The sequence below is a fragment of the Podarcis muralis genome, chromosome 16 (genome assembly GCF_964188315.1).
Source record: "Podarcis muralis chromosome 16, rPodMur119.hap1.1, whole genome shotgun sequence".
Lineage (NCBI taxonomy): Eukaryota > Metazoa > Chordata > Lepidosauria > Squamata > Lacertidae > Podarcis > Podarcis muralis.
In genome coordinates, this window is record NC_135670.1 from 18,632,982 (window position 1) to 18,647,394 (window position 14,413).

Consider the following 14,413-nt stretch of genomic DNA (forward strand, 5'->3'; position numbering starts at 1 on the left):
GTACTTAACCCGAGGTACCACTGTAGAAGCAAAGCCTAGTTAGAGCTCAATCATATTAAGTCAGTTTTACCATAAAGTTCCAAAGCTTATCCAGTAGCAGAAAGTGTCCTCCCCCACTTTCAATCTTGTAAATTTAAAGGGAGGGTCGTATGACCCCATTTTCTGCCCATTCCCCCTGTCAGGCTTCAGGGATTCGGATCCCTCCCCCAGTGGCAGTAAATAAGCAGATCAAACGAAAGGAGCATTCGTACTAGATAAGTTATTTAATAATCACAGCGAGAAAATGCATATCTCTTTAAAAAATGGCGTTGCTCCCAGAAAAGGTTCACCCCTTCCGTCCCCATTAATCTATGTCACTCCTATGTTGGATAATCTGAGCTTGTTGTTGTTGCGCTTTCTGTTCTATCATTTATTAGGCGGGGGGAATCCAAGGACACAATCTGCCAGCTGTCTCTCTCTTGGCTTTTCCTCTTCTAGCTGTTCCTCACCCAGTATTTCCTAGCTTTTGCCCTTTGGAGTGTGCTCTTCTGCAAACCACTGTTCTGAATCAATACTGTCCTCCTGCCCTTGGGCAGGTCCAGAAAAAAGGGGGGGCTCCCTCCTCGGTCCAGTCCTTGACACCCCCCCACAACTCCTGCTTCTGCATTCCCCATCTAGAGATCACGGGATCATCCGCACCCTTGACCTGCCTATCTACGTGACACGGGTGAAGGGGAACAACGTCTACTGCCTGGATCGCGAATGCCGCCCCCGAGTCCTGACCATTGACCCGACAGAGTTCAAGTTCAAGCTGGCTCTCATCAACCGGAAGTATGACGAGGTGTGTGCTGCCTGCTTCCTCTTGCCATCCGTGCCCAGCGGTGGCGAGGTGGGGTCTTCTCAAACGACCTGTCTCGTGCGTTGTCTCCCATCTCTCTCTACCTCCTTGCCATCTTTGATATGAGCAGGCAGGACTTGAGTCCACTTCTTGCCATAGAAACGTAAGGACACTGCTGGAACAGCAGAAGCTTGTGAGATGCTCTCAGGAGGCCAAGAGGTGCAGCCTGAAGGGATACACTTGAATTCATTTTTAAAATTATTTTTCCAATATAACATATACGGTAAAGAACGAACAAAGGCATATAAAGAGTCAACTTACAAAATTAAAACATTTCTCTTAAGCCTTGAACCTTAGACTACTTGATAAACTGTTTGCAAACACTATAAGAAAATCTTAATTTCCCAGTGATTTACAAGCAAGTCTCTCTCTCTGGAACATATAACCAGAATTAATTTACAGTTCTCGTATGAAAATAATGCCTAACAGGAATTTTACTAGGGGACATGCACATCATAGCACTGAGTTTCCTTTTTCAGTGCCACCACACATTGAGCTGAGCCTCTTTCCCTCCAGATCTCCTTACCGCCTGCCACGTGTGATAGCCTTTGTGCTAACCTAGGATTTATTCCCTAAATGCGTGACTGCGCCCTCATTTGTCCCCCGCCTCCTGTTCCAGGTGCTCCACATGGTGCGGAACGCCAAGCTGGTGGGCCAGTCCATCATCGCCTACCTCCAGAAGAAGGGCTACCCTGAAGTTGCACTCCATTTTGTGAAAGACGAGAAGACTCGGTTCAGCTTGGCTCTCGAATGCGGCAACATTGAGGTGAGACGTGGCGCCAGCTGTCCTCCAGCCATCTCCAGGAGGGCTTGCACGCAGATCTAAGACCTAGAGGAGTCTCTCCCAAGGATTCCACGCTTCCTCCCCCTGCCAACAATCTGTAACTAGCAAGGTCTTTAGTTAAGCAAATCCACTCCTTCATTCCAGCATTGTCTCCTTTCCTTTTTTTAAAGCAAACGTGCCTTTTATTGGCAAATTCTGTCCCAACATTTGTATGCTAAGCCATAAAATGCTAAATCTTCCTCTCTATAGCTCAGTGGTGGAGCATGAAGGTTCCCGGTTCTGTCTTTGGTGAACTTTTACTTGCATGATCTCAAGAAGCAGGGCTGAGAACGGCCTCTCTGCTCTGCCCCCTTGGGGTTGTCTAGGTATTAACCCAAGGGCTGTGTTTTTGGTGCTCTTTTAGATTGCTCTGGAGGCAGCCAAAGCCTTGGATGATAAGAACTGTTGGGAAAAACTGGGGGAAGTGGCCTTGCTCCAAGGGAACCACCAGATCGTGGAGATGTGTTACCAGCGCACCAAGAACTTTGACAAGCTCTCCTTCCTGTACCTAATTACGGGCAATCTGGAGAAACTGCGCAAGATGATGAAGATAGGTTGGTCTCTACAATGAATGGCTCTTCCAGCCCATATGGAGCCAGAAACTTTAGATGATTCAGGAATGCATTATAAAAAAATATAATTGCATGCAACAGACTGGCCACCTTTGCTGATGATGATAAAACTGGATTCCTGCCTTGTCTCAGTTTACTGTGAGCCAGCAGTACATGTCCTGTTCCACTCCTTCTTTCACCCAAGGGCACAGAATTGACTAGGAAGGGATAGCTTGATGGGACATCTGAACCCAGGATCCTGTTTTGTTGCTGGCATATGCTCCTGGTTTATCTGGGAGCAACACACCAGGATTTTGGGTGCGGACATAAGCCATCCCTTCCTGCTTTGTTTTTCTCTGCTTTTCTCCAAAGGGAAGAGCAAAGGGGCTCCGTGTACTAGCAAGCTACTCATTCACAACGAACCCAGAATAAGCAGAGAGTTCTGACATACTGTGTGGGAACGCAGCCGCCTGCCTCTCTTGCAGCATGATCATAGTTGCTGATATTTGGCTCTCTCAAAATGCTGTGACTATTGGCAAACTTAACTCCTAACAGTCAAGGACTGGGAAATGGTGTTAACCTCATAACATAGCTGTCAACTTTCCCTTTTTTTGCGGGAAATTCCCTTATTCCAGCGCCGCTTCCTGCTGCTTCCCGCTGCTATCCCAGATTGTTAGATATCCCATAAACTGTCACCGGGACAGGTGAGGCTGCTGATCCCTTATTTTAGAGGCAGCTGATCCCTTATTTTAGAGGCAGCTGATCCCTTATATTCAAATCTGAAAGTTGACAGCTATGCCTCATAACAAGACATATTCATCCCATCCCAGTGTAAGGCAAACCATGTGAAATCCTAGATGTGGAAGGTTCTTTGTATGCTTGCTACTGACCACTAGCCTTGATTCAGGAGGGGGAAAGCAGGACAAAATGCATTGTAATGGGAGGTGGCTGCCCTTTTGCAACTCAGGATTCCACTACAGGTTGGGAGAGGGGAGATTTGTAGCAGCAGCAGCCAGGAATTCTGCAGTGAGCTAATGCTTGAAACTCCTGAGTGAGAGTTGGGTGTGGAGGTGACCCATTTCCCCCTTGTTCTTTGTTGCAGCTGAAATCCGGAAGGACATGAGTGGCCACTACCAGAATGCCTTGTACCTTGGGGACGTGGCTGAGAGGGTGAGGATCCTGAAGAACTGTGGACAGAGTGAGTAAGCTGGCAATGTGAGCTTTGGGATTCCTAGAAAAAACGAGCTCAGTTTCTATTAACAAGAGCACAAGAGGAGCCTGCTGGATCAGGCCAGTGGCCCCCCTGGTCCAGCATCCTGTTCTCAGAGTGGATAACCAGGTGCCCCCTTATGGGAAACTTGAAAGCAGAACCTGAGCCCAAGAGCCCTCTCCCCTTCTGTGGCTTCCAGCAGTTAGTATTCCGAAGCATTGCTGCCTCCCAACTTTGGAGACTGGGCATGGCCATCATGGGTAGTAGCCACTGGTAGCCTTCTCTCGATGAATTTGCCCAGTCCTCTTTTAAAGCCACCCACGTTGGTGACCAGCCACAGGAGAGAGTTCCATCGTTCAACTAAGAGCTGTGCAAAGAAGGGCTTTCTTTTATCTCTCCCCTTCCCTCCCTCTGCCTCCTGTCAAATCCCACCCTTTCCAGGCCGAACAGGATAGCAGCTATGGAGCTGTTTCCATTTGCATGACCAGACTACCCTGGAGAGTTTCCCACCATCCTGACCTTTCTCTTGCTTGCTTGTCTCTGTCAGAGTCCCTGGCCTATCTGACGGCTGCAACCCACGGCTTAGATGAGGAAGCAGAGAGCCTGAAAGAGACCTTTGACCTGGAAAAGGAAACGGTTAGTGCAGGACTATGGGCAGGCTGGATTTGCTTGGCATGCTGTTCTCCCTTTGCCTAACACTGGTGGAAGAATTTCAGTCTGGGGGTGGGAGTGGGAGCTTACAAGTCTGTGGTTTACCAGACCTATTGACCCAAGTCTCTTTGGTTGCATCGCGAACCCCTGGCTCTGCATCTCAGACTACATAAGCATTATCACCCACCTGCTTGCAGTTTGAAGCTTTCTCCCAAACTTCCCCTGGGCTGAAATGGCTGTGTAGCTCCCTGCCTAATTCCCAGTCAACCCCTTCCTTGTCCCTGTGGTAAAGGTAAAGGTACCCCTGGCCGTATGGGCCAGTCGTGTCCGACTCTAGGGTTGCGTGCTCATCTCGCTCTAGAGGCCGTGAGCCGGCGCCATTCGAGGACACTCCGGGTTACGTGGCCAGCATGACGAAGCTGCAGCTGGCAAGCCAGCACCAGCGCAGCACACGGAAAAGCCATTTACCTTCCCGCTATAAAGTGGTACCTATTTATCTACTTGCACTTAAGAGTGCTTTCGAACTGCTAGGTGGGCAAAGCTGGGACCGAATGATGGGAGCTCACCCCGCCGCGGGGATTCGAACCGCCAACCATACGATCGGCAAGTCCTAGGCACTCAGGTTTTACCCACAGCGCCACCCATGTCCCTGTGGAGAGTCTGCAAATTTACATGGAGGGTTGAAAGTTCTTTGTTTCCTCCTCTTCTTCCAGATCCCAGAGATAGACCCCCATGCACAATTGCTCCAGCCGCTTGCTCCCATCATGCCTCTGGACACCAACTGGCCTCTGCTCACTGTCTCCAAGGGCTTTTTTGAAGGCACAATTGGCAGCAAAGGTAAGGAGGCCTGGACATTGTTACTGGCAGGCTTCCCCTTCTCAGATTTTGCAGGGGAGGTGGGGAGTGGCAGGGGCTACCAGGTATTGAGGCGGCTCCTGTGGGTGGCTGCTGCTGTCCTCTGTGGAGGCCAGAAATGGCTGCTGTCGAACAGGGCCACTGTACCTCAAGCCGTGCCTGTTTCTTGGGGCTGCAGAATCCCACCACAAGACAAATCGGTGATCTTGTTCTTCTCTGCAGGCAAAGGAGGCGCGTTGGCTGCTGACATCGATATAGACACAGTGGGCACCGAAGGCTGGGGAGAAGATGCTGAGCTGCAGCTGGATGAAGGTGAGAGCTCAGCGGTGAAATCCCATGAAGGCCAGGTTTTCTCGGCTGCTTGCTGGTTTAAGGTCGTATACCATCCTTCATCAGAAGGCCACAGGGCAGTTTGCAACATGCACCGCATATGTCACTGCGTAGTATCTGTACAACATAAAAATTGAAACAATCATGTGAATTTGATTGTAATACTAAGGACTGCGTTATAAGTTTCTTGTAACAGAAGCAGCGTCAAAAATAAGAGAGGAGAAAATCAGCAGCAGGTTGTTTAAAGTATGAAAGCAGTGTACAAATCCTGAGTCTTCTCTCTATCCAAAGGTAGTTCTTAATCCTGGCTACCCACAGAAAATGACAGACCCAGCTCTCTCCAGGGAGCTTTCCTTCCCACTCCCGGGACTCAGCTATACAGCTGCAAATAAAACGTTTTGAATGTGTTGTAAAGTGCAATATACAATTGGCACACTAGATGGAGACCATGAGCTACAGCAAATTCAATGCGTTTTTCAAAAGGTTTAAAAAACAAACACAATTTCACAACATTTTTAACGTGTGTAGATTCCACCCCAGTCTCTCACTCTCTGAAGCTTTTCTGCTTTGCATTACTTAATAAAGGTGTTTCCTTGCCACCACTTACCAATGAAGCAACCCAACCACTTCCTGTTTTTGTATGGGGTGCATGTCAGCCCTTCTTAAACTCCCCCAATCCGCGCTCTGTCCCCTTACAGATGGCTTTGTGGATGCTGGGGAAGGTTTTGGAGACGAAGCCCTGGCTAAAAGCCAAGAGGAAGGAGGTGGCTGGGAAATCGAAGAGGACCTGGATCTTCCTCCTGAACTGGTAAGTATGGGTTTCATTCATTTTAACTGGTGGGATGTATTGCAGCAGGACTGGAGGGGAGACTAAAAGCAAATGCTTACACATCTCCCCTTAAGTCAGTCTCACTCTTGGCCCATTGAGTCTGGACCATTTTCTTCCCAGCAGCTACTCTCTAGGATCCTAGACTGTGAGGGGCCTTTTCCTTTTGCCTGCTGCTGCCCCAATTCCCCTTTACCTTGAGGCTCCAGAGATGGAATCGGGGACCTCATTCATTCAAAGCATGAGCCGCCCCATTTCTGAGCTCTGGTTCCATCGTGGAGAGCATGTTTGTCATTGACTACCACATGAGCTCTGTGAAACCTCCATGTGCGGGCGCAGTCTACCTCAGATATCTTCATGCACTGGAACATGGGGAACAGAAGCGCGCATGTGCGGGGAAGATGGGGAGTAGCGGGATAGCTCAGTTGGTAAAAGCATGCAGAGTTTAATCTCAGGGTCGTGGGTTAGAGCCCCGCATTGGGGCAAAAGATTCATATGTTGCCAAGGGTTGGAAGAGATGACCTTCGTGGTCCCTCCCAGCTCTTCTGTGATCAGACATTTGTTGTCATGTTTCACCACTGGTGTGAATGAAGAAAATCCACTGTTGCAGCAGGTGCCATAGTAGGAAAGGAAAACGGGATGGAAGCACTAGCGTTGTAACCAGGAAAACTTCCATGTCTGAACGCACCCTAACTGCCCCTCCTTCTCTCTCCCCCCACTCGCGTTTCTGCTAGGATGTTCCTGGTGGTCCTGCTGGAGAGGCAGAAGACGGCTTCTTCGTGCCGCCCACCAAAGGCACCAGCCCTGCACAGGTAGGAGGGCGTCGGTGCTGAGGTACAAGACTCTCTGAGACCGGGCAGCAGACAGTGCCGAGCCCTACAAGTAGCAGAGAAAAGGGAGGTGGTTGGGGGTGGGCAAGAGCTTGACGCTTCCCTGCATTTCCCCCCAAATGCAAGTGCTGCTCCCAGGCAGCCGGCTGTGATGACAAGCACGCAACTGAAACTCCCATTAAAAAAATAATAATCCAGAAGGGTCTGCTGGGTGCGGAGTCTGTTGCAGCAAAAGCATCCAAGGCAAATCAGTGCATTCGTCCTCAAGGTGCCGCAAGACATACTCATTTGAAAGTGTAAAAGACAAAAAAAAGCAACAGGAGCTAATTTCTGAAGGCCAAATTGAAAAATCTGGCCAGACTTGGAGAGCTTTCAAAAAACAAAATAAAATCAGGCAGATCCCTCAGCACCCTTGGGCTGGTTCCTGTCTCACTGTGGTGGAGGGCCAATGGGATAAGTTCACCTCCGCAGGTTCTCTGATTTCTGTGGTTCTAATCGGATCCCTTTCTTTTCTCCCTGCTTAGGTCTGGTGCAACAATTCCCAGCTTCCAGTTGATCATATCCTTGCTGGCTCTTTTGAGACAGCGATGAGGGTGAGTTGCCTGGGGACAATGTCTCTGCACTGACCTTTTTTTCTTTCTCATACAGCGTGTTGAACTTCGGGGCGCACGTCACAAGTGGGGTTTTGTCTTTGTCACAAAAGCTTTGTCCCCAGTGAGCCTTGCTTCCTATCAGAGGGGTTGTGACTTCTTGCCTGCCTGAATGTGAACACAGTTCTGTGCGGAAATGGTTGATTTGGACACCTGCACAATGTGACCTTTAAAGGATGTTGTTATTTTTATTTATTTAACTTACTAGGTGCTTTTTTATTTTACAAAAATAACTCAAAGTGACTTACAAGAATTACATTTACATTAAAACCAGCATAAAACCAAGAAAAATCTGAAACACATTTATATTTTTAAAAGGCAGGATTAAACCCAGCGAAAGAGGCCACAGATAATTAAAAGCAAAGGCCTGGTGGAAGAGAAATGCTTTTGCCTTGTGCCTATGGAAAAGTAGTGATGGCGCCAGGTGAGCCTGCCCAGGGAGAACATTCCATGACTGAGGAGCCACCACCGAAAAGGCCAGCTCTCATGCTGTCACCCTCTGGACCTCCAATGGAGAGGCCACACAGAGAATGGCCTCAGATGATGATTGCAGGCTCCAAGTTGGTTCATATGAGGAAAGGCAGACCTTAAGCTACTGAGGTCCTGCTTTATAGGTTACAAACGGTGCTTTGGATCGGGCCTGGAAACTAACTGGCAGCCAACGCAGTTGGGCCAGGATGGATGTTAGGTTCTCAGACCATCTTGCCCCACGCATAGGCAAACTCGGCCCTCCAGATGTTTTGGGACTACAGTTCCCATCGTCCCTGACCACTGGTCCTGTTAGCTAGAGATGATGGGAGCTGTAGTCCCAAAGCATCTGGAGGGCTGAGTTTGGGAATGCCTGCTCTTGCCCCAATGGGCAAATTCGGCAGCATTTGCGATTTCTAAGCAGTCTTCAAAGGCAGTCCCAAGTATAATGCATTGCAGCCACTTAGCCTAGATACGGCAAGCCAAGTGATAGTTTTAGAGCAGAGGAGAAGAATGAGAGAAGGGGGGGGGGGGGTCTGTGCAGCAGAACTTGGTTGGGAAGCATCTGGGAGGCCCCCCCTGGTAACACCACCTCTCCCTCTCCCCTTTCCACTGCAGCTTCTCCATGACCAGGTGGGAGTGGTCACATTTGCCCCCTACAAACAGCTGTTCCTGCAGACCTACGCCCGGGGGCGCACCACGTACCAGGCTCTTCCCAGCCTCCCCGCCATGTATGGATACCCCCATCGCAACTGGTAGGTGCGAGCGCCCTTGTTCTTCCTGCCGCGACTGACGGCTGCACTTGGTTGTGGGACCCAGGTGCTCACCATGAACTCTCTAGGTTGCGAGCAGGAAACAGGCTTTGCCATGGCCTACCCCTGGCTGCCTTCTGCATGCATGACTGTGGGAGCAGGGCTGTGGGCTGATGCTTAACCTCAAACAGGTTGTGAGATGCTGCATAGCGTCATATCCACTGTCCATCATACTCAAAACAGACTCATCAACATTAGTGGCCATTAACATAGGCCCATTAATTTCAAATTTACTCAGTCAAGCTTTCTTGGTGTCCATGCAATAATAAGCAAGTCCTTGAACATCCCTGCCTCCCCCTTCCTTGACCAGTTTTGCCCCACACCTAGTTTTAACCCCTTTTGCTCTGGAATCGTCTAACGAAACGTTGCACTTCAAGCATCTGTCGTAGGCCAGTCCTCACACTGCCTCTTCATTTTCTAGGAAGGACGCCGGCCTGAAAAACGCCCTCCCAGCTGTGGGACTGAAGCTGAACGACTTGATTCAGCGGCTGCAGCTGTGCTACCAGCTCACCACAGCTGGCAAGTTTGAGGAGGCCGTGGAGAAGTTCCGCTCCATCCTCTTGAGCGTGCCGCTGCTGGTGGTGGACAACAAGCAGGAGATCGCGGAGGTGAGCTGTTGATTCATTCGCATCATCCGAAGCAGACTCAGCCCACTTGCTCTCTGTTCAGAAAAAGAGAAGCCTTCTTGCATGTTTCCCAGAAGTGTTGCGGCGCTGTGGTCTAAACCACTTGGTGGTTCAAATCCCCAAAATGGAGTGAGCTCCCATTGCTATGTCCCAGCTTCTGCCAACCTAGCAGTTAGAAAGCACGCCAGTGCAAGTAGATAAATAGGTACCGCTGTAGCAGCAAGGTAAACGGCATTTCCATGCGCTCTGGCGCTTGTCACGGTGTCCCGTTGCACCAGAAGCAGTTTAGTCATGCTGGCCACATGACCCGGAAAGCTGTCTGTGAACAAACACCGGTTCCCTTGGCCTGAAAGCGAGATGAGCGGCTGCCTTTGACTGGACTTAACCGTCCTGGGTTCCTTGACCTTTTTACCTTACTGTACTAAAAGAACACCACCCTGATTCTGCACTGGGACAAACTCAGTTCAAACACTTTAATCTGTTGTGCAGATCAAGTGTGTTGGCAATGCTGCTGCACCAGCCATCCACTCATTCTCCTCTGCTCAGGGGTATAGGGTAGGCTGAAAGGCCCACCCCAACAGCATGAAATCTGCTCTCTTCCTACACGCCCCCCCCTCCAAATCTCCTGTTTTTATTTGAAGCTATACAAAGCACCACTCCCCAAATTTTCAAGCCGCTGTTTGTAGCTAACGTGCCCCTGGCTCGTTCGTTCTTTTGTTCTGACAGGCCCAGCAGCTGATCGCCATCTGCCGGGAGTACATTGTGGGGCTGTCCATGGAGATCGAGAGAAAGAAGCTGCCCAAGGAGACCCTGGAAGAGCAGAAGCGCATTTGCGAGGTAGGGCAACCCCCCTCTCTCTCCATGACCTCACGCCAAGGGTGCAAACATTGGGTTACCAAAAGCATCCTAGCTGTTAGTCTGCCAGAAGGCAACACTTATGCAACTCTCTGTGGACAAGAGCACCAATAATTGGCTAAGAGATCAAATGAACACCATTAATTCTATCAGGGGTGGCCAACCCCCAGTTCAGGAGCCTGATCCGACCCTTAAGCAACTGGCTCAAGACCCTACTAATTTTGGCGGTGATGGCAGCAAAAAAAAACCCCAGAGTAGAGGGCAGTGCTAGAATGGAAGGGGCTAAGAGCTTTGGTGGGGATGCAAATCACCCTCTTCCCAATCATCTGAGTGATATCCTTCCCAGCTGACCTACATGGATCAGTTGAGGGTGGGGGCCGTAGGATAGGCCACACCCACCACTGCCCTACTGTCCCCTGAGAGTTGGTCAAAGATGAAAGCAGGCCTCGGGCCAAAAGGGTTAGCCATTTCTGATGGCAAGTTCAGAAAGCAGTTGCATTTGTGGGAAAACCCTTATCACAGTGGATGCGAGGACCCCCATCATCTGCCCCAAAGCCTGACCTTAGTGGTGCCATTGTCTCTTGAGTCCATCTCGCCTATTACCCTGAGTAGCAGCAGCCCTCCAAGACCTCAGGCAGAGGTCATTCACTTACCCTGGTACCTGAAACCTTTTAGCCAGCGGTGCAACATCCATGCCACATGCAAAACGGGTGGCCTATCACTGAGCTGCAGGCCCGTCTCCTGCACAGCTGAGCGGTGCCCCAACCAAAGCAAACTCCTTTTCTTAACTGCATCCTTCTGCCCAACAGATGGCCGCCTACTTCACCCACTCCAACCTGCAGCCCGTCCACATGATCCTCGTCCTTCGCACAGCGCTCAACCTCTTCTTCAAGCTCAAGAACTTCAAGACGGCTGCCACCTTCGCTCGCCGCCTCCTGGAACTGGGGCCCAAACCGGAAGTGGCTCAGCAGGTAAATTCCCAGAGGAGCTGCTCAAAGCTGTCATCTTCATCGCCTTCAAGGGCTCTAAGCACAAGGGCAGAGGGTGTTTTGAAGTGTAATAAACCCACGTTGAGGTTCTGGCACAAGATATAAAATATCTGAAGAATGATCCCTTGGCGCAGGAGTAGTGCTACTATGACACAGGCCAACTTTGATGGATGGGGGGGGGGTCAGTCACCTGATGGCATGATAGTTTCAGGTGACTGCCCACCTCTCAAAGTCGACTTGTGGGGAGACAGGTCTGATTTGCCATGGCGTTCCATGCAATGCACTTCCAAGGCAGCACCCAGCAGAATTTAACTTGCCTCCCAGTAGCTGGTAAGCTGACCAGGTCAATCCTGTTAGCTGCAGAGGTCTGCTTCACCATTGTGAAGGGTGTGTCCTGGCATGTGCAGCACCTGGCAGGATTGCACTCTCCACTTGCCCGGCTGGTGAGCGGGGCATGCACTCCTGCTGCCTGCAGGGGCCTACTGAAGCAGCCAGGATTGAACCTCCGCAGGCCAAATCGCCCTGCCGACCAAGACTGGCCCGTGAGCTGGAGGTTCCCCGCCTCTGCCTCTGTACAATTATGTAAAGTCCCTTTTTTGATTCTTTACACTCCAGGGGAATCTTTGCAGTGCAGTCTTTCCCCTGCTCATCCTAAAGTGTTGAGACAGAACATTCAGACTCCCAGGCCATCTATCCTGTTTCTCCCGCTTAGTTTTCCTCTTTCTCCGCCACCATTGCAGACACGCAAGATCCTAACCGCGTGCGAGAAGAACCCCAGCGACGCCTACCAGCTCAACTACGACATGCACAACCCTTTTGACATCTGCGCCGCCTCCTACCGGCCCATCTATCGGGGCAAGCCGGTGGAAAAGTGTCCACTGAGCGGAGCTTGCTACTGTCCTGAGTTTCATGGCCAGATTTGCAGAGTCACAACCGTAAGTGCCGCCTCCTTCCCTCCATTACTGGCAGTAACTCTTTCCTTGGAGACTTTTCAGCCTCTTTTGGTTACCTCTTGGCAGCCTTTCTCGTGGTCTCCATGGCAAGTTTAGGGCATCAAGGGTGTCCACATGCTGCTGCTGCCAGATGCTGAGTTTTGACAGAAACTGGCTGAAGCATCACTCTATACATGCTGTAACTAGTAGGGTGGTAGTAATTACTACTAGTTACTACCACCCTACTAGTACTAGTTACTACTATTCGTAGTAGTTACTACTACTAGTAGTAACTAGTTGTTGTAACTAGTAGGGTGCACCACTTTTGAATCTGGGAGTGTACCTTCTCTTACTACTCTATGCTTAAAAAAATCCACACTACTACTACTTCTTTTATTATGTAGATTAGTAACCCAAGGTTAATAATGGCACCCTCCATCTGCAGTCTGACATGGCGCAGTCCATTCTACCTCTGCAGGACTGTACCATCTCATTTTGCTGCATGTATAGATAAATTAGGCCTCAGCTTCCTCCTGTTGGGGTGGGAGCATTAATCTTCCCCTTCTCACAGCATTGAGAGGCCTGTTGGCTACGAGTTACTGCTGGAAAGGAGAATTTCTCTAGGCTAACCTGTGACCCTCCAGATGGTTGTTGAGATTACAGCTCGCATCGTTCCTGCCCACAGGCCGTGGCTGGTGGGAGTTGGAAGTCCCAACGACGTCTAGAGGGCCAATGGCCCTGCAGGGAGAGTTTCAGAGAGGAAGTGCTGGCAGCCTGTTGCCCCTGAATGCGGAGATGCCTTGATTTTCCCACTGCTCTGGATTGGCTCATGTCACATCCTTCCATTGTCATGAGCTCCTGCATCCCAGCACTTGCCAGGTTTTGCTGCAGGGGGGAAGAACTGCCCACCCTCCTCTATTTTGCAGGGCTCTGTGTAGATCATGCCTCTCCTTGGTAGCCACCCGGATGATGTGGTTATCAAACGGTTTAGCATCCTTGGACGGCTATATCATCAGGCTGGGTACCCTGAGCCTGGCAAGACCTTGTTTTGAACCCAACACTTGAGTTTCAGAGACACACACACAGTGTGTCAAATCCATGGTCTGCAAGTGCTTAGAGGAGCGAGAAATTTCCCTGCTTTCTGAGGTTCAGAATGAGGCTCTCCCTGGAGCAAGACAAGGGGCTCTTGCCATATTAAAAGGACCCCATGGTTCCAAGTCTAGGAGGTGCTAACCATGTCTTTGTTTGGCTCTGCAGGTAACAGAGATCGGGAAGGATGTCATTGGCTTAAGAATCAGCCCCCTGCAGTTCCGCTGAGGCTGTCCTGTGACCAAGCAGCTTTCTACAAGCATCCAGTTTTTTTCAAGTTCTACTTTTGGCTGCTGCCCCTTGTACCTCCCCTTTTCTGCTACCATTAATACGCCCCCTTTCCACCTGTGCTCACCAGGCTCCCTTTGGGGCTGTTTAGATGCGAATCTTCAGTCTCAGGTGTGCAGTCACAGCCAAGCCATCAGGGTGAATGCTGTGCGTCTCCCTCCATCCCTTTCCACATGTAGCTTCCATGAGAATCTGGGGGCTGGAATGGGCCCCTCCCAGGATCCCACCAACTTTCCTGGATGTTTGTTGGGGATCAGGACTCAAAGATGCTACCAGAGACTGCAATAATTGGGTCGTCTATTCACTAGAAGAGGCATTTGAGGCTTTACGTCTCATATGCGGGGGGCCAAAGAGGGGCTGAAACTCTACTCCACTCCTTTTTGTATTCTTCACCCTCCCCACAAAAACTCCCTGTCCCTTTCTCTCTGCCCCATCTCCTTGTTTTCTTTATTAACACTTAATAAAGTGAAATCACCCAAGGGGGAAATGAGAACGTTGTGCTCATTGTGATTTCAGAAATATTCTGTTGACATGAGAAGGCATGTGGCTTAATTTGGATTAAATTTTCAGGAGGTGGAGGAAACCTTACCAAGGGGGGCATAGACCAGATGTTATAGTGACATCTCAGATGGTGATGATGTCCTCAGGATGGATTGGTCATACAGAAACTCACAGAAACGTCTGCCTGCCCTTCAGGTCACACCAGTTTTCTTTGCATTAGTCAGCAGCAGAGAAATAGTAGAATGGCTAC

The 14,413-nt window shown here is 50.1% G+C and overlaps 1 protein-coding gene across 1 annotated transcript in view; it reads left to right on the top strand.

Moving 5' to 3' along the window:
- The window catches only part of COPA (coat protein complex I subunit alpha), a 35,286-nt gene extending 21,131 nt beyond the window's left edge, over positions 1–14,155 (top strand). Inside the window, exons 18-33 of the mRNA XM_028710285.2 lie at positions 658–820; positions 1,497–1,643; positions 2,065–2,254; positions 3,354–3,449; positions 4,009–4,097; positions 4,826–4,949; positions 5,190–5,279; positions 5,996–6,105; positions 6,858–6,935; positions 7,478–7,546; positions 8,690–8,826; positions 9,305–9,491; positions 10,236–10,346; positions 11,174–11,335; positions 12,094–12,288; positions 13,543–14,155. Of these exons, the coding sequence (XP_028566118.2) occupies positions 658–820; positions 1,497–1,643; positions 2,065–2,254; positions 3,354–3,449; positions 4,009–4,097; positions 4,826–4,949; positions 5,190–5,279; positions 5,996–6,105; positions 6,858–6,935; positions 7,478–7,546; positions 8,690–8,826; positions 9,305–9,491; positions 10,236–10,346; positions 11,174–11,335; positions 12,094–12,288; positions 13,543–13,602 (2,008 nt within the window). The 3' untranslated portion in view covers positions 13,603–14,155. The remainder of the gene's footprint in view (positions 1–657; positions 821–1,496; positions 1,644–2,064; positions 2,255–3,353; positions 3,450–4,008; positions 4,098–4,825; positions 4,950–5,189; positions 5,280–5,995; positions 6,106–6,857; positions 6,936–7,477; positions 7,547–8,689; positions 8,827–9,304; positions 9,492–10,235; positions 10,347–11,173; positions 11,336–12,093; positions 12,289–13,542) is intronic.
- Positions 14,156–14,413: the final 258 nt, after the last annotated feature.